General features: G+C 37.3%; 2 protein-coding genes across 9 annotated transcripts in view; one reads left to right on the plus strand and one right to left on the minus strand.

Moving 5' to 3' along the window:
• Positions 1 to 1,438, minus strand: part of LOC126852491 (sodium/hydrogen exchanger 9B1-like) — a 31,458-nt gene extending 30,020 nt beyond the window's left edge. Inside the window, exon 1 of the mRNA XM_050597327.1 lies at positions 1,295 to 1,438. Within this exon, the coding sequence (XP_050453284.1) occupies positions 1,295 to 1,438 (144 nt within the window). The remainder of the gene's footprint in view (positions 1 to 1,294) is intronic.
• The window catches only part of LOC126852314 (uncharacterized), a 163,675-nt gene that overhangs the window by 26,229 nt on the left and 118,176 nt on the right, over positions 1 to 19,270 (plus strand). For 5 of the 8 annotated variants that reach the window (XR_007687813.1, XM_050596989.1, XM_050596990.1 and 2 more), the window contains exon 1: positions 17,501 to 17,896. The exons of the other annotated variants lie outside the window; for them this stretch is intronic. The gene's annotated coding sequence lies outside the window, so the exon portion shown is untranslated. Of the gene's footprint in view, positions 1 to 17,500; positions 17,897 to 19,270 lie in introns of those variants that run through there. 8 annotated transcript variants of the gene reach the window in all.

The following is a 19,270-nucleotide window of genomic DNA, read 5'->3' on the forward strand; positions in this document are numbered from 1 at the left end:
CGCGTTTGCAACTCGTTGGGATACAGCCGCAGGGTCTCTCGAAGCAGTCGGCGTAGGCGTTTGCACGGCCTATGCCGTCTTTAGGGCTGAGGCCGTGTCTCGTCGTGGAAGGGCGGAGGGGGTGGACGGTGAGCGGGAGAGGAAGAGAGAAAGAGCGAGAACTAACAGTCGGGGCGAACACACCGTCGTCGAATGGCGAAGGTTGAGTCGAGTCGAGCCGGGTCGGTCGGTCGATATCCAAGGCTACGCGTCTTCAAGGCGACCTGCTGACGTATCGCGAACAAAATAACGCGGGCGACGCTTTTCGTTAGGATCCGCATCTCCGAAAATAGAGCTGCAACATCATCCGTACAATCTGACATGGGCGTAAAATTTCAAATAGCCTATGAAAAAATGTAAATAATTTTTCAAATAGCAATTCGATATTGAAAGCGTGTATTTGATTAAAAAATTCTTCATCAGAGTCGATAATTGGGGATAATATTAGGATAATATTAGTTTGACAATGATGAATGATCATGTTCTCTAATCGTGATGCTGTATTATTTGCGCGCGCACAAAGGAGGAGATCTTTATCGTTCCATTCTCCGTCTCGTTTCCCTCGTGTCCTCGGGTACATAACAAAGACCGGTTAACGCGTAAGAATTTTCCGCTCATTACTCAAGACAGCTTGACTCACGGACTCCTTGACCCTGAAGACCTTGCCCTTGCGGCCACTAGACAAGGAATGATAACCAGAGCTGCTCGTAAATTTCTATATATTTTCGTGATACTTTTCCCTTAAAATTTTGTGATCGATGATATCGATGTGACCGTTGAACGCGAAATACTTTACACTTTGTATAAAGTATCAAGGCGCCAAACTTATAAAAATGTTTACTTTTACAAAGTAACTTATCTTATTCTATATTTATATGATCTTTGATATTTTATATGATTTTAACTATATTTTTAATATATTTTGCTCATCTCTGCACTGAAGTTATTCTCAAAAATATATTGCATTTTCTCTTTTTATTTTTTTTTTTCTCGATAAAATAATTGTTACTGGAATTATCAACGAAAACTTTTTTTTAGCAACATAAAATTTCTTAATCTGCATAATATGCTGATCGATTTCTCTTCTGGGGAATGGAATATCGTGCAATTCGCTTGGCACAATGCATACAACCGTTAACTACAATCGTTTAACGCGCCATTAAGTCACAGCGAGAACGGGAAACTCGTTTTCTAACTTTGATAGTGTCTAGTTTTGATTGTAAACATCTGCGTGCGATCTCGCTGCCGTACAGACCTTCCTTAGTTCGCTCTCGGCCCTAAATCCCGTGCGACCTACGACCTCGAAGATCGAAATGTTGCCGGCTCGTGTCATCGTGATCCCTACAGAGCTCGCTAACAGCTTACAAATCATGGTCTTGTCCCAGCATGTGGTACTCATCATTGAAATATATGTCAATTCTAGAGACGCTTTACTGCCGAGTTACAAATTTGCGTCGCAACAAGATACATGCATTTGTAAAAAAATCAGCTTGCAAATATTGTTGGATAAATTCCACCTTCTTAAATGCATATTATTTTATTAATATATATATTTTTTTGATAATTTCTTTTGCTATTATGACAACGAGAAATATCCTTTAAGAAAACTGTTGTTGTTTGGTTATTTCTCGCGATAATGTGTGCGTGCATTATTTCACGCCGTAAAATTCAGCGTTTTTACACTTTAATACAAACCAATGATTTTATCCTTTACTGTCCAAGATCTTACCTTGACGTTAAGCACTCATAAAATTTATATCCACTTTAATGTTCCCGAGTCGTCGTGTAAAAGTGATAACGCGAAGAGCGATGACATAAGTCTTGATTATACACGTTAAGGTGAAATAATTCATTATGCCTCCCTTTTTAATATTCCGCGTGTAGCTGAGATTCTCGACATTTCTTTCTTTTATTCTTTTAGCATTGTTAAAATAAAAATCAGCGATTCGTATTATTTAGAATTTATTTCTTGGGGCATAAAAATAATTTTTGATATAATATATAATTGATTTCTCTCCTTCGAGCGATATTTGCTGCGTAGAATTTGATACGCGGTGATTTATGTAATTGTCGCATTCGCATAATTAAATCATGTTCGTTTCAAGCAAAGTCGATTTAACTGCGGCTTGAAATTTCCAGAATGTAGGCAATGCGTTTCTCGCGCGTATATATATATATATATATATATATATATATATATATATATATATATATACATACATAATTGGAAGGGGGAGAGTTTTAACAGCATAGGCTGTGGAGCGACACGTAGATGCAACGAAATTCCTGTAACGACATTTCCCTTTTAAGTGAACGTAAAAGCCGCACGTCGAAACGGGTAGAATTTAGATTAGCTGAGAAAATTATAATCTCGTAAATGTAATCTCATAAATGAATTATATGGTCATCGTGATGCATAATATTTCGTGAGTATACGTTAATATACAGAGTGTTTCGACAATATTTTCTAATTACGTTCGGCGAAATCAGTTTTCTTGGCAACAATTTTAACAAAGAGTGATTTTATTCTTTTATATATATATATATATATATATATATATATATATATTTCATTTTTTTTATTTGTGACAAAATAGAAATGCTCTAATAGTGGAATATCGTTATTTGTATCGTTTTGTGTATCGCTCTGTATCGTTATTTCTGAAACATAAAATACAAATTTATACAATGTAATAGAATGTTTCAATAAAAATGTTTATTTTAAAACGTTTAATCGCGTTAAAAAGCTACATTGCAACCATGTAGTCTCATTTGTTTTTTTTTTTTTTCGTAAACTATAAATTAAAATGCGTGAACTATATTTTCCTAAATGACAATGATAATAATAATTTTGAAAATAAATCTATAAAATGTAAATTTGATTTGCGGCCAAAAAATACAGCTAACATATATCCGTTGATTGTTCACATGCACAAAGTGCGTTCATGTATGAAAAACTTTTTTTTTCACGCAGAAAATCCGGATTTGGCACAAACGATCGGCATTGATCGAAATGCCAAAAGCTTCAACCATAAAGCTCGGCATTCCACATTGTTTTTTATTATAGAATTTTTTGTTATAGAAGTCTAAAAGTCGAGCCTGCAGAACAGAATTTTATGCCAAAATTGCAAGTTAGTCTTTATACAAGAAAATCTTTTGAAAGATTATATCAAAGATATTTTTCAACTTTTTTTTTTCTTTAATTCTTATCACGTAGATGCAAAATTGCAATTTTATTGAAACTTGTTTTATTAATTCCGAGTAATAAGAAAAAATTATTAGAAAACAGAATGAAATAAAATAAATCATTAGTTTCATACAGAAAAATTTTTAATTATAATTCGCTGGTGGTAGGACTAAATAAATGAAGGTAGATCAAAAATATCTTGAAAAACTTACGAATTTTTGGTCGCACACATACATCGATTCATCGTTCCGTCATCTCGTATAAAAAACAGAATCGCTCAATGCGCTTGAGAAATCGCCGAAGTATGCGAGCGCAGGTGCTCGAGCACAGAAGCTTCAGCGTCATTCAGCGTATGCGAAAAAATTTCTGCTGTTACATATCTCTCGAAAAGAACTGCCGACATGAGCGAAGAAGATTATCCTTGTTACAGCTTTGTATATATATACTGCGGTCGCCGCGTATCTTCGCATTTTCTTCGCATTCTTCTTCATCTATATCTACATACATTTTATAACACAAATACAGAGTCATCGCGTTTGATAAAGCGCGTTTGATTCCTGTTGAATGAAAATCGCGAACTGAATACCGTAACAGAAAATATCGAAAATGTTGGGCAATCCATTTTACAAAAAAAAAAGTAATATAAATAATTTAATATTGTTCCATATTTTCAAATAAACGTGTTTGTTTCGTTCTGAACGAAAAAATTTCAGACAATTATTTGGAATCTATTTATCGCAATTTTGCGCGTGTATTATTTTTCAGAAATATGATTATAAAAATATTCTTACAAATTAACAAATTGGTATTATTAGACAGGACGTACATACGAAGTAATCATCCGAAATTTAATTGATCATTTTTGATTGCCGAAAAGCGATAAAGATCAATATTAATAAAACGTCGAGTGTTCCTGTGTACTCTATTGTCCGCTCAGATAATCTCATGTACGTGCAAAGGAAATCGCTTGTGGCATATCTGCATGCCGCGATTTGATTCAACGGCGGCCTTTACTTTATCTACTTTGTTTCGAATGAAAGAAGGGATTCCCGACGGGAGAGGTTCAGGGTCTTGCTGACAAGGCATCTTCTGCTGCGAATCTTCTTACGTTACCCCTTCGCCGGTTAATGACTTTCAATGCTTACGCTGCGCAGCCTCAATATCGTTACGGAAACAAATATTTACGGTCTTTTTTTCGTTATCTTTTCTGTCAATATTAATATTTTGAGTGACAACTTTACGTTCGCTAACTTTAGTCGTAAATTCTAATTTATTTTTCTCAAAGAGATTGTTTGAAATCCATCTCTCAAAATATAAAATTCCTCTAATTCATCTTTTCTTTTTTTTTTAACCAATATTTTATATTGATAAAAAAATTTCATATATAATTTTATGTAAGATGAACGCAATGAATTAAGATAGCCACGGAAAAATGACGTGCAAAGTGTATACTATTGCTTCTTGAATTGGCCTCTCTGAATGGCGGTGAGCTCGTAATTTTGCATTATGCAAGAACACGGGCATAAATTCCGATTACGCCCTATAACTTCCGGGGACGAGGATTTAATCGTTATTGATCGTGGCGCGTCCGCACAGAAAAGAGGTGGCGGAGCGTTTTTATCTTGCGCCGTCGCTATATCGAACGTTCGTAAAAAAAAACGCAGCCGTCGAAATCGTTCGTTCCGGAAGGTGAAAATAATAGACGCGATATTAAATGTAAATGGAAGAGATCTTTGGCAGAGGTTTCTCCGAAAATGAAATACACGGTTCGTCGAGCACGGAAGAAATAATTATGACGTGACTATCGCGATACTTTGCGGACTGGACATTCGCCGTCAACAGCTAAGAGCTCCTTTCATTGTTCGAATACCGTTAGAAACTGGTGATTCCCCTCCTCGCCGACGATGTTCCTCTCTCCTTCCAGTATTCCATTATTGTTTTTATTACGCTTCCGGCAAATTTGAAACGTCATCTGGTAATGGCGGTGGACAGAGAGGCGCTATGAGATGTTGCGGAAACGGAGAAGAGCACGATGATGTCTGGAAAAAATAATTGGTATCGAATAAATGAAAAATTATATGTGGAATTCCGGACTATATAATAAATACCAACAAGCCATGAAAATACTCGCGATGTACGGCAGTTAATTAATTCACGGAAAATTGCATATAAAGCCGAATAAGCATTAAATGGACTATTAGCTAGGATTAAAAGGAGGCAAAGATAATGGATCTCTTCCTTCACCGCTGTCTCGTGCAGTTGTGGCAATTTACAGCACAATAAGTAAGACGAGGGAAGGAGGATTTGCTTTTTGCATCGCTCGTCCGCGAAGAATCTAGAACGAATGAATCCGTGCTAGTTTGATACCTGCATTTGCACATCGCTTGTGCTTCGAATGCAGTGGTTATCAATGAAACCCATATGTCACTCGTGAAAGACGAGCAATTCAATATATATTTAATGGTACTAGACTTAAAATATCTTCAAGATGCAGATGTTTCCGTAGAACTTGCAAAGAAAATGGAGAATTTTTTACAGTCTGACACACGTATTTAAGATATCAAGATATCCGTCAATATCTTTCGAGAGTTGCGAGAGATCCGTTTCTTTTTTTTTTTTTTGTTAAGATATTTAAAGTATGCCAAGATAAACGGTATTTCGAATTATTCTTTGCTTCGTACTTTCGAGCGTTACCGTTTCTCTACTCCCATCGTGAATTATGGCGTGGGCAAATTCCGCTCGTTCTCCGCGCGTCACACGGCGCTGAAGAAGTACAGGGAGCCGCGGGGATTTACGTACGGTAGTTCTATTCAGTTTTTACCGAGGGAATTTGAGTTACTCCCACAGCTCGTTAAGCGTTTCATTACGCCGCAGAAAGCCTGCTACGCGTTCTTTATACGATCTTCCCCTCTCCCCAGCCGCTCTCCTTTTACGCGTATTACTAGACTCTCCCAAGACAACCAGAAAAATCCTGGCTAAAGTTTTCGCTTAGACGCGAAAATACTCGATTGGTCTCGCACCGCGGAGACTCTCGTCTCAAGGAACACGACGTTGAGCTAGGTCGGGCTGTAAATACTGGCTAACTCGGAAGAAATTTGTTGATCGAGATGAGATGTCGATTAAAGTAAAAAAAAAAAGATATATATTGGGTATATGTATTTTATGTAGGAAATTTTTGAGAGCTGTATATGTACCATGAAGTTCTTGTTTTACGTGTTCTTTATACTGAAATTAATTTTTTTAACTTCGAACACATGTTACCCCTGCACATACAATTCCTATCATTGACGTTTAATATAATTATCAATTAAGCGTTGCTTTTATATATTATTATTTGCGAATTATGCATAATTCTCTTATATAATAATTTATCATCCAATTCGTGGAATTTTTTTCTTCATTTTTATTCCTTCATTAATTATGTATAAATATGAATTTTCCTTCCTGTATTATTGCGAAGAATAAACATGACGCAAAGCGGATTTATAGAGCACTTGAAAAATATCTCGGCGTTAATGAGAGCCTAATGAGGTACATACGAGCGTAACGAAAGTTTGGATATAATGTTAAGGTAGATTCATGGCACTTAACGTATTTAAGACATTATAATGAGAGTCTCGTCGGCGTAAGATCGCTCGCCTATATCTATAAGGTTGAATTTCGCGCACCTGTAAAACGCAAATTGCATGAATCTTGATGTAACATTTTAACGCGGTATATACACGGCTATTTATACCGTAACGAAGCGAATCGCGCTTAGCGCTCGCAATTTATCGTATCTAGAGATTTAAAAACACACCTCGCACGAAGCGTTTTTCTCCGAGGTGCGATAAATTATGATAAGCCACAACCGGCCTTTTTCCATACACGCAAGCACATGTATTTCGGAAATTTTCAATTTTTTCGGACCATTTCTCTGCTCTGGAATGTTCAATTTTGTTCCTTCGGAAAAACGGAAATAGAGATTTATTTATAATTATAAATATAAAGTTGCAAATGAACGATACGATAAAGGACCGCGAATCCGGAATCACCGCGCTTTATTCGCGATCTGAAGTCTCCACGGCTATTATGGAATTACATTTTGCTGCTTCTGCGAGGTCGTCGACGCTTTCAATGATTAAAACATCCCATTAAAATCGATAACGCCAACAGACGTGAGCGCTTCTGACTTTATTTAACAGCGCCGCACTATGTGTTCGAAATTTCGTTTTGTAATAAAAACCATCTCTCTTATGTTTGTTCTTCGGAGATAATTGCAATGTTGATACATGCACTCGCGTCGGCGAGTTTTTAAGACGTCATAAACATTTGCGCAAAGTGTTGTCATAAAGTGCAACCATTTGTGGCGCGCATATGACTAAGTAGAGACATTTTTGAGAGCCAGTATGGCGCCGGAGACCACAATGAAAAATAATTTTTCCGCGATAAAAGCAACCATGTGTCACGGTGAGAAACTTTCATCACTCTTGGTATGTTGTAAAATTAAGCGGGAATATGAAATATTATAATATTAATGTTATCGAATTATATTCTCAATAAGCACACACGCATACATTGTGACATTCGTGTGTTACAATTTTTTTCCGTGCATTTCAAAGGCCATTGACATCCAACATTTAATATGATTCCACGGAAGTATGAATGTGCGAGCGTAGGATGTCACAGGATGTACTGGACTGCGACCGAGCAAACGATAGTCAACGTTGACTAACGTTGATTAACTTATTTGTCTCGTTATTTTTATCAATTATCTTATTTCGAAGTAAAACTCGTATAATAATCACACCGCATCGGAATGCACGTCTCGTCGAGACGATATTAAATTTTTATACGAGCCTATTCTCTCTTTTCATTTCTCATTGATAAGCTCGAACATGTTGCCCCGAAAAAAGAACGTATGCATACGCGAAGAGACGTCTGAAGACTTTTTTGACACATAAAAGAAGGAGGATTCGAGCAGAGAAATTTGTTCTCCGCGAATTTATGAAAGACGAGATCGACGGAGCATAGGATTTATGACGGAAAGGGCGCGCGCTTCGGCATATCCAAGGATCTGCGTAATAAATTCACTATAGGAAGTTTATTTTCTCACGGTGTGGCTCGAAAGATCGTTTCGACAAAGTTGTGACAAATGTCTATCGTGTGTTTTGCAACAGCTTATCGCGCGTTTCATCGCTGCTTTCTCCGTTAATGACTCGCGGGATGATCTCGAATCACGCGAATTCAATCATGAGAAGATTCGTGAGAAGAAACGAGAAAGAGAGTCGCGTAGAATCAGAGTTTTTCCTTTTTTACGTCTATTAAGTGAGATTTCTCTCTCTCTCTCTCTCTCTCTCTCTATCTCTTTTTTAATTAATTACTCGAGAGACAGAAGCGCGCGACGTTTCTGAATTGTGTTTGCCAAATAGTCCAGAAACCTATTTTCCCCTAGGAAAAAAGGAAAAAAGAAAAGCGCCAATTGGTATCTAAGTATAGGATCGCATGTGCCCTCTCATCAAGGTCGGGCTTTTTTGTTGTTTATTCGCCACCCACGTACAATAGAACACATTCATGTCGACGTTGCGGAAACTTATCGGAGAACTCGAGCGGCTCTTAAATGCCTTTCGATATTATCTAAGGATTCTAAGACGAATGAATTTTATTCAAATAATTTTTGTAGAAATATTATTGAGAGTATAATTTATGGAATATAATTTAAATACTATTCTCTTCTTTTGTTCAAAATTTTGGTTTTATCCGATCTTAGAAAAATATTTATATTTTTACATGCGAATATTGAAGCAGTCAAAATTATAGATTCCAGCTTTGATTAGAATTGAATAATATGTTGTTGCCTCAAGAAACTTAGCATATTTCTGCGGCGAGTTTTGCTGCTAAAAACAAAAGTACGCGGATTTTTTGTTGTTTTTGTCGAGTGTTGTTGCCGTTCGGCACGTACGCAGTTCATGGCTTCGTGTCATGCTATAATCAGTGCCTTCTGAGTCACACACGTGCCTAAAGGGGAGTTACGCAACGATGAACTCATTCGGTAACCTCGATCATGGCCAGACATTGCCATAATTTCAAGGTATACCTGATATGATCGAGTATCTTGATAAAAAGTGTGTGTGTGTGTGTGTGTGTGTGTGTGTGTGTGTGTGAAAGAGAAAGAGAGAGAGAGAGAGAGAGACATACATATATTGCTGATTAAGATATAATACATTAAATTTATTAACTTTACTTTATGTTTATTACGGAATTTGTTTCTACTTGTTTATACTATTTATAATTGTTTATATTGGTTTCTTTAAAACCTTTCTACGTAAAATGTTGAATATCGCGTTTCTTCAAGGTCTAAAGATTTATTTGACTTACCTTGCTTGGTAAAAGACGGATTATATTAAGTATCTTGTTATCGATTCTCAAGTAAAGTAAAGATCAAACGATTTAATATTCTCAATGATAATATTGCGATAAAAATTCAACATTCACGTTTGATTTTAAACTTGTAACTCGAAATAAGTATATTGTAATCAAGTTACCATTATTGTGTATTGACATTTACACGGTATTGAAGCGGAGATCGTGCTCGTTTTGGTCAACCTTATTTCCTCGGATGGCAGTCCTTCGACCAGTCGTTTTTACAGAGAGAACGCGTTTTTCCACGAACTTAATGTTCCGCTTTACAATGTCGATCGTCGACTTCCTTCGCCTCCTTTTCTTTAAGAAGGATACCATTCGTACGTCTCTGAAAAAAAAAAAGATGAAGCGTGAGATACTTTTTTAGCAGCCAAGAGCGCGATTAATAAACGTCGTCGCATCAACGTGTATAATTTGCCCTGATTACAATAATTGCATATGGATTTACGGTCAATTTTTTTTCTTTTTTTTTTTGCAATTAAATAACGGTAATAGTGCACGTAGTTATTGCTATTACTAGAACTAATAAAATAATACGGCGAATTAACTGCGCGTGCATTTAATTCTCCTTCTAAGCGAAGGTCGATTCTCTCAGGGAAATTTTACTCGTCGAATTTACTTCGAGATAGATACCGATATATTACAGCTCATGGAAGTCGAGAATAACTCGCTCCGGAAACTTTCGGCAGGCTTGAGTGCGACTAACTTTAATCGATCCTTCCCGCAAATCATACGGTGGCGATTTCGCTTTTTTCTTTCTTGTCATTACTCTCATTCGCGATTAGGAACGGAATGCACCGCGCCATTCGGATTAGCAACAGATGTCTGTCGCAAAACGATAACTTTACTCGCATAAATTTACAATGTCTTATCGTCGGAAGAAGAGAGAGAGAGAGAGAGAGAGAGAGAGAGGGTGGGAGGAGGGAGAGAAAGAGAGAGAGAGAGACAGAGTAATTAATTTCGTTCGGTGACAAGTTGCGCTCGAGTTGTTTAGACGATGCTTCATAATTACGCGTCACTGTCAAACGCAAGAGTCCCAGTTGTTTGTAATGGCTTGAATTCCATTGCTAGATTCATCTCTTTCTCTCTCTCTCTCTCTCTCTCTCTCTCTCTCTTTTTCTCTCTCGGTTTCTATCTTGAAACTAAAGGGCACTGTCTCCCAGTTACTTTTCGTATCGGAGTTTAAGCGTCTTGCGTAATCATAGCCCGACCGTCGTATTAAATCCTCCGTAGACGAGATTACCTTTCCCTCGCGAGAAAAAGAGGGGTCTTTATCTTTGAAAGTTTTATTAAGCAGTTTTCCCGCTTGTTCAAAAATGTCGCGACATGTCATACGCTTGGTGGCTATGAGAAACTTACAGATGCGTGTCACGAGAGAGCAGAGAATTATTGCGTGGAAAATTAATCATTGCGCAACTGTGGAGAATCTTTGGAAATGGACGTCTTATCGAATCGCCATAGTTTCGCGTTAGTCATCGTTGCGTTTTACGAGATGACAACGCGATCGCGTCGCGATGATGAATCATCGTCGCCGTGAAAATTGTTCAGCCACGTCTTTCACGCGATTCCGACACCGCAGCTTCGCCTAGTGCGAGATAGAGTACGAAGATTGCGGAAACGCGGATATGCGCGCGACGAGTGATGAGGCGGTGATTTAGCGCGACGGTCCATTTAGCAACCGTATTTGTAAATGACGCGCATTAAAGGCGCGCTCACTTTCTCTCTCGACGAGAGAGACTTTCACAGCCGCATTGCCCAGGTCTAGACTCGCTTCAAAACTTAACTAATATCGTCGTTTAAAAGCTGGGAATCCACTCAACCTCCGGTAAGCCATGCACTTGTGGCTTGCGGTTCTCACCACCTTACGGCTCGAAATTGTAGTCCTTTCGACTAAATGCTATGGAAAGCGCGAATTGTACGCGCGAGCTACTGAGGGTGGGTGGTTTAATAAGAAAAGAAACATTACCTTATGCGAGAAAAAGATAAAAATGAATGTTTACCGCAGAATCATTTCTTTCTTTAGAGTTTAATTTTATTTTTAATTTTATGCTTTTAATTGATTGATTTTCTTTCTCTCACTTTCTTCCCGCTAGACTTTCAATTGTTCTCATAGTCAGTTGAACGTTGTTGTAGTCAAATATATAGCGAACAACCTAGATGCAGATTAAAGAGTTTTTGCAAAACATAAGTTCTTTTCCATTAGAAGAACATCTGACACCTGTCAAAAACTGTTTTTTTTTTTTTCTTTTTTTTTATTTTACGAACCCTTTTGTGCTATCAACGATCATTAATTCTATTGATGAGACTTGTGCGGAATACGAAAGAGAAGGGGAGAGAGATGATAGAAAGAAAAAGCGGGACCTATGTATAAAGTCTGACTGAGATTTGAAACGAATGTGCCAACAATTTTTCACATTTTACGCGAGTCACGTTGTGCAGCGACGTCGAAACAATCTAGCAGGAATGAGCTGAACTCTCGTCGTAATAAAAATGCGTTACATAAAAAAAAATATATATATTTTTTGTTGCTTTAATTTTTATTATCTTTGTGTGCGTTAAAATGCGGGAAATTTCTACAAAACGTGGAGATTATTTTGGGATAACAACGTCAGAGACAACGCTCATTCGTTATTCATGCAACTGTCATTTCTATGAAATATACTAGAGGAAAAGATTTATTATTTATTATACTTTAAAAATATCATATTTAGAGAATAAATGTTTGCGTGAAAAAATAAATTATTATTTGAAAAATAATAAACAAATCATTATATTTTTATTCTTTATTTTCTAAGCGCATATCTTTGCGAAAAAATCGTCATAAAATACTAGTGAGGCGAAAGAACGATGTTGCGAGAAGTTGAACGAATTTTCATTCATCACCTGTAGTAAGATATTAATTATATCATGAGAGAGGTGAATCATTAACGAAAGTGCTGAGAAATTTTGGCGGTAATTAAATCCTTCGTCATTTATATTTTTCATACCTTAATCACCTCTAAAAGTCTACTTCGATAAAAAAATTTTTTTCCTATGAAAATTTGCTATTGCTTTGTCAGAAATGATTATCGTGTCGAATTTTCATTATTCATAGTTTATGTTGCGAATGCTATTCGAGAATCACATTATATCCCGGAGTAAAATGAGTGAAGCGTGACTATTTAACGCGAACTTGGCGCTTTGTTTTAGTCCAAACAAAGTAATCGCGAATGTAGAATGTTTAAAGTGCCGATAATGCACCTGGGGATGGGAATGCGAAAGCGAGGCAAATGGATGTGATGCCTCATAACGCAAATATATCCGGCGTAAAGTAAATAAGACATAGCCCCCTTACAAACTGAACTCGCACCGCGCTCTGAAACGTTCGCAAATTTAACTTCGCCGAGCGCGATCTCGTACTCTGTCGAGAAATCTCGTACTCTTTTAATTAATCTCTTGCTTGTTACACGCTACGAAAATCCGAATATCGCTATTCGATGCTTTCTATTTCCGTATGTCGCGCCGATCGTTAATTGCAACACGCGATGGACGTAAATGTGTTCATTCATGCATACGTATTATATATATATATATATATATATATATATATATATATATATATATATATATATATATATTAATAATAATACGTGTCGAACGATTCTCACACTTTCTAAGCATTCCAGCAGTCTGGAATTTTTCGCGTAGCATTGCGCATTGCTGTACTCTAATTACACTCACTGACTTAGCGGCAGCGATAAGAGAAAAAAAAGATTCGACTTTGATGAAATGAATTCACGGTGTACGCGTGCGACACAATGCGTTCGCTTTTTTCTTTCTCTCTTTTTTTTTTGCACCTTTCTGTTTGCTAATGCGACGTACTCCTTTGAACCGTCGTCCAAAAGCAAGAGTCCACGACGAGTTTTCCTCATTGTGTTCTTTAACGATTGAGAATTCCCTTATTCAAGATGTGAGATTACCGATTGCAACGGGCAAAGTTAATCGTTAAGAAACGCATTGAAGGGAATTTTTAAAAATATACGATAATTAGTTTACTTATTAGCGGCGTTAAATATTTTTGAAATTAATCTTTGAATTAAAATTCTGTTAGAAATGAAATCAAATAAAGAATAATTTTGTTTTATATTCTAAAGCTTTGAAATTATTAATTCCTTGAGATTCAAATAGATATCAATCTTCTTGCTTTAATTTTTAATAATTTTAAAGTATTAATATTTAAAAAATCGAGCGTGTTTAAGGTCATGTGTGTAAATGTAAGTGCTGTTTTAATGCGCCAGTGCTTTCGATTGCTATCCTTCAAAATAATAAATCGTGTTTTATGCGGTAATTCGGTAAAAAACTTCTTTTTATATAATAAGTGTCATGTAATTTCTTTTTAGATACGACGAACAAATATTTCGGCAAAGAAAAATACGCCGATAATGGCACTAATAAAATCACTTTACGCTCGATCACTCGCGACCGTTATTATGATAATGGAAGCCTTCCATCCGCGGATACCTTGTTAATGAAATGTTGCGATAACGCACGCTAATTGATGCCGCGGTTAGTAGAATATTGTTAGATAATTCAATTGCTTTGCTATAATACGAGAAATATCGGTAAAGACTATACAATGCTAGCTAATCTAACGATGAGTGGGTGCGATAAAGTAACCGCTAAATGATCCGGTCATTCTCTCCGATGATTTTATTCGAGACTAATCATTACCGAATATCGAATCGTCGAGTTTGCATTTCACATATAAGACAGCTCTTAAGTCTTTCGTGTCTTGTATATGTATAAAATAAAGGAAAAAAGACGAAGAAAACATCTCGCGATTAATCCGGCTCGTCTGTAAGTCCTATGAATTCCACTCGTGGAATAACGAGACAGTAGCGATTTATCATCTCTTGACTACTATTGATCTCTCTTGACTTCTGTCGCTGTACCAGCAATATGAGAAGAGGCTTGAATCCTTTTAACATTCTTCAGTCTTTAATTGCTTCCGTTTTCTTGCCAATTACTCTTTTTGCTTATTTTTCCGCTTTACATAGAGTTTACATTCAGTTTTGCGATCAGTTCGTTAAAAAAGGAATCATTAATTATACTCTTGTCGTATTACAGTGGTTTCTTATGTAAAGAAATATTATTACTTATATTGTTAAAAATCATATCAAAAATTGCAACGTGTAATATACACCTGCGTATAATGCAACATTTTAAGTCATAATAATATTCTTGCAGAATAATTGTATGTACGTTTTCCGTAAGCTGATGCTTTAAGCTCGAAGCGTGCAAGATTTAATATCCGTCTCTCTCTTTTTCTCCCTCTCTTTCTTTCTCTTTTTCTTCTCATACCTTATGCAAGATACGACACATGATCGAGATACAAGAACGAAATTTCACGTAACATGTAGGGAAGTGCAATGTCATATCCGGCAGCATCGCGCATTCGGGAAATTCGGTATCGGAAAAAGCGTCGCGTGCTCGCGGAATTTCGTCGCGAGCATTACAGAATAGTAGCAGATACGTTCTATTTGTCACGTTCGGTGCTCGATATTTTGCAACTAAATTGAAGTAATGAAATTCGAGCCACTTATTCTCTTAAACTCAATCGGTGATTTTCAATGAAAACCCTCGCTTCAGTCTTTCGTCTTATGTTCCACTGTGATTATGACACTAAGATTTTATTGAAAAATTAATAATAATCGTACACATTTGCAACGTGTACTTTTTTTATTTATTTTAAGTTGCTATTTTTAGAAAGAAACTTACATGTACATATCTTTGAAAGACTAGTATAATTAGTATTCGGACTTATATACATAAAGTTGGAAATTAATCTCGAAACTTTCGGCCGAAGAATGTAAGAACGGCGGATAATTCGCGCACAGGTGAAAACAGTAATTTCGCCGTTCGCACCTCGTTCAGTGAACGCACAGTCGTTATTATTGTATTTCGCGAAACGGAGCGGCCACGTGTTCCCGCACAATAATTCCGCGACGCGCACCCGAAATGTCACGCGCACACATATGGTGTGACCCGAACGGGTCGGCAAAACGCGATCGTAAAATCCGCCTCGAATTTCGGTGTCGCATCGATTTTCCTCCGCACCGAGAATTGTCGTCTAAAGGCGGGAAACGAGCAGCGGTTCCGCTGCGAACGCGGGGCAGTTAAATTACTCGTTTGCGAGATAGAAACAAAAACAGAAAGAGATGGAGAGATAGATAGAGGGAATATGTATGCACCCCGGAATCCCGTTCGAGGACGAATCGATGTTGGCGTACATTGTGCGAAGATGAGTGTCGCCGGATTGTCGCGACCCTCTCGATCGCGCGGCTAATTGCTCTTCCTCATTTTACGCGGAAATTAACGCCTCGATGTGCGTTCAACAAGTGACGAATATTATTGAAGTGAACAGTGTGCTAATAACTTGGATTAATAACTTTATAAACGTCAATATTATTGTATATTAGGAAAGGGAAACATATATCCTCTTAAAATTATAGATTGCCAAACTTTTTAAGATTTGATTTCGTTTAACTTGGGAAAGTTATATTTACCAAATTTAAAAAATTGCTATTATTAATTATATACAAGGAAATCTCTCATCAATTTAAGTAGCTAAAAATATTGATGTAGAGTAGATTAAGAATAAAGTTTTCAACAAATACTCGATCAAAAGATTTTATTTATCAAATACAGATGTCATTTACAATTAATAAATTTTTATAGAACTGAATATGAAATTCTTTTATGCGCCTAATACGAGAAAGATGAAAATATCCAACAGAATCGTTATATTAAAAGGAAAAGGCGAATTGCCTTTTCTTTCGAAGTTACACATCTATCAAGATTTGCAACTGCAAAGCTTTTTGCCTTTAAGTCTCGTTCTAGCAGTTTCCTTTCGGCTAATGCTTAGGTTTTGCTCGGTTTTCTCACACCATCGTCCGTAGCTTCTTGCACCTTGCCGTTACTTGCGTATTATATTAGGCGTAATTATTTTATTGAGTTTCGGCAAGTTTGAGAGCAACGCAGCCGCAACCTCGTAGTTAACACTTTAATCGTCCTGCTGCTTTGTTCACAGAATTGATTTCTACTACGTAATAAATTATCACATTGCAATTAAGACATCGCGAAAGTTATGATGATACAAATTTGTTATTAGTGATGAATATCGTGGAAAATTAATAAATATACAGAATAAAGCAGTACATTTTTAGATTATGATGATTTCGAAGATTGTGTGTATCTGTTTAGGCATTATTTTAGAGTAGTTGGATAAAGAATAAATGGAATAATCAAGTCTCTTGCCAATTCCTGCGTTTTTTTCTATTAATTATGATTTATCTGTGATTAAAATTTAATACAGTAAAAATATTGTGTAAATGATATATATATATATTATTTATATATGAATCAAATATATTTATACATAAATGAAAAATATTGTTATTAAATCATTAATCAATAAATAAATATAAGACTAAGTTTATATTACAATTTACATATTATGTGTGTGCATGTACAAAGTTTAAAAAAATATACTATGATATCTTATAGATAATATATATTTTAAATATAAAATATTGCTTTCATTAAATTTTAAATATTACTTTGTTTCTAAAATATTTGCTTGCGATCAAGCTAATTCAGCCAGTCATGTATTAAAGACCTCAACACTGTATGAGGAACGAACCTAAAAACACAATAATATAATAAAAAGAGAGATAGCATGTGAAAAAACAATACATATACATACGTACAAGGATACAAACGAATGAAGGGCGTCGAGTCTCGGAGCGGCGCTCGGTCTCGATTGAGCGTCACTGACGTCTCGCCGGCTGTCCCCCCACTCCTACTCCAGCGTCGGCCGCCTGGCACGTCTCGCGTCTCGCTGCCAGTCTGTGGCGGGCGCTCGTAGTGTGCGTATCGCGTCGTGTTTGGGGTAGCATTACTATCCCTTTCTCTCCCCTTGGTCTTTGTATTCGCTTCGTATTCGCGTAGTCGTATCGACGCTCGACGACAGTGTGATCCCGCGACGCCCGTCGACGCGTTGCGTCGGCACGTGCCGGCGACGTCGAAAGTATCCAAGAAGGACGATTCGAATTGCGTTTCGATCGCGCGTTCTCGTTCTCGGTGCGTTTGTTTTGACATGTGTGTAAGCTGCCATATTGGATTACCGCATCGCTGTCGCCGCTGCTACTGTCATCGTCGTCGTTGTCATCATAATCATCGTCGCTTCGAAACATCCAGGCGCGAGACGCGACTTTCGCGCTAAAAAAGGTAAGGCGACATGAAGGAGCAGGAGGAGGAGGAGAAGGAGATACACGACGCGCGTCGGCGACGACGAGGACGCGAGGCGTCGTCCTCGTTCGTTGCGCGTGCACGAAAGTACTACGGTGTACTTTCGGACCCGCTCGATAACCAGCGTCGTCGCCGACGCGCGTGGGAACGCGTTTAACGAAAAAAAAAGGAATATACGACCGCTCTCCTCGCATTCTATATTCGATATGAACGTAGCGTTTGTTCGACATCGAACAGCGGCGTTTATTCGAAAACGGAATCGCGCGCTTCCGCAACGCGAAGACGAGACAAGAGACGAAGCCGAGCCGCGAGCGAAATTCTTCGATCGCGTGACGCGCGAAATGGCGCAGCGCGTCTCGTCCGTCTCGCCGCTCGCTTCACGCAAGTCGACGTATTCGGCGAATTCGTAATCGATTTTCGCTTCACTCACGGCATCGAGCGCGATCTATCCAATTTCGATTGCGAACGCGAGTATCTGAAAGTTTGCAGTCGAAGCTTACGTCAGCTTATACATACATAAGTCTATTCGGTGATGTCATTTCTCGAAATAAAGAGCATCGGGACAATTAATTTTAACGTCAAATTTCTACGACGGTAATACGGAAATGTCGAAACTTGGAAGACGCGTTTCGATTATCGAATTCGTGGCTCGCTCTCTAAACTAGCCGAAACGCTCGCTGCCAGTGATTGTTCCAATATTATTTTCCTCGCAGACGCTGTAAAATTGCACAAGTTTGCTTGCGACGTGCGACATTATATATATATATATATATATATATATACGCTAGTCTCGTTTACGACTGGAGCTTTAGTACGAAGCCAATATCGTACGCGCTCCGATATGGATGTCGAAATGTAAACGCCCGCTCTTTACGCGTTGTTTTATGTAACTGTCTCTATTTACAGGAAAATTTAATATATTACACACAGATTATCGCAATTTTATGACACGTTTAAAATTTTACGCACATACGAAGTTGAAAAAAAATTGGAAAGTTTATACTATAATAAATATTTGAAGGGATACAGCATTCTCTCTCTCTCTCTCTCTTAAATATGACAAATAATGAAATGCAATATTTTCATTATAAATTTGGAACAAAATTATTCTAGATACAGAATCAATAATTGAATACGAATGGAATAATTGGATAATAATTTAGAGAATTTTGCAAATTTATTTTTATTTTTATTCGATAAAAACACTGTTGATAGTGAAGAGTTTAATTTTGACAGTTTGGTGTATCGAGAGAGGTAATTCCGGGCGAAATGCGTGCGCCGAAATTTAATTCAATCGGGAAAATGTAGCTATTTTCGATGATTACGAACTGAGAGAGAGAGAGAGAGAGAGAG

The sequence above is a fragment of the Cataglyphis hispanica genome, chromosome 10 (assembly GCF_021464435.1).
Source record: "Cataglyphis hispanica isolate Lineage 1 chromosome 10, ULB_Chis1_1.0, whole genome shotgun sequence".
Classification (NCBI taxonomy): domain Eukaryota; kingdom Metazoa; phylum Arthropoda; class Insecta; order Hymenoptera; family Formicidae; genus Cataglyphis; species Cataglyphis hispanica.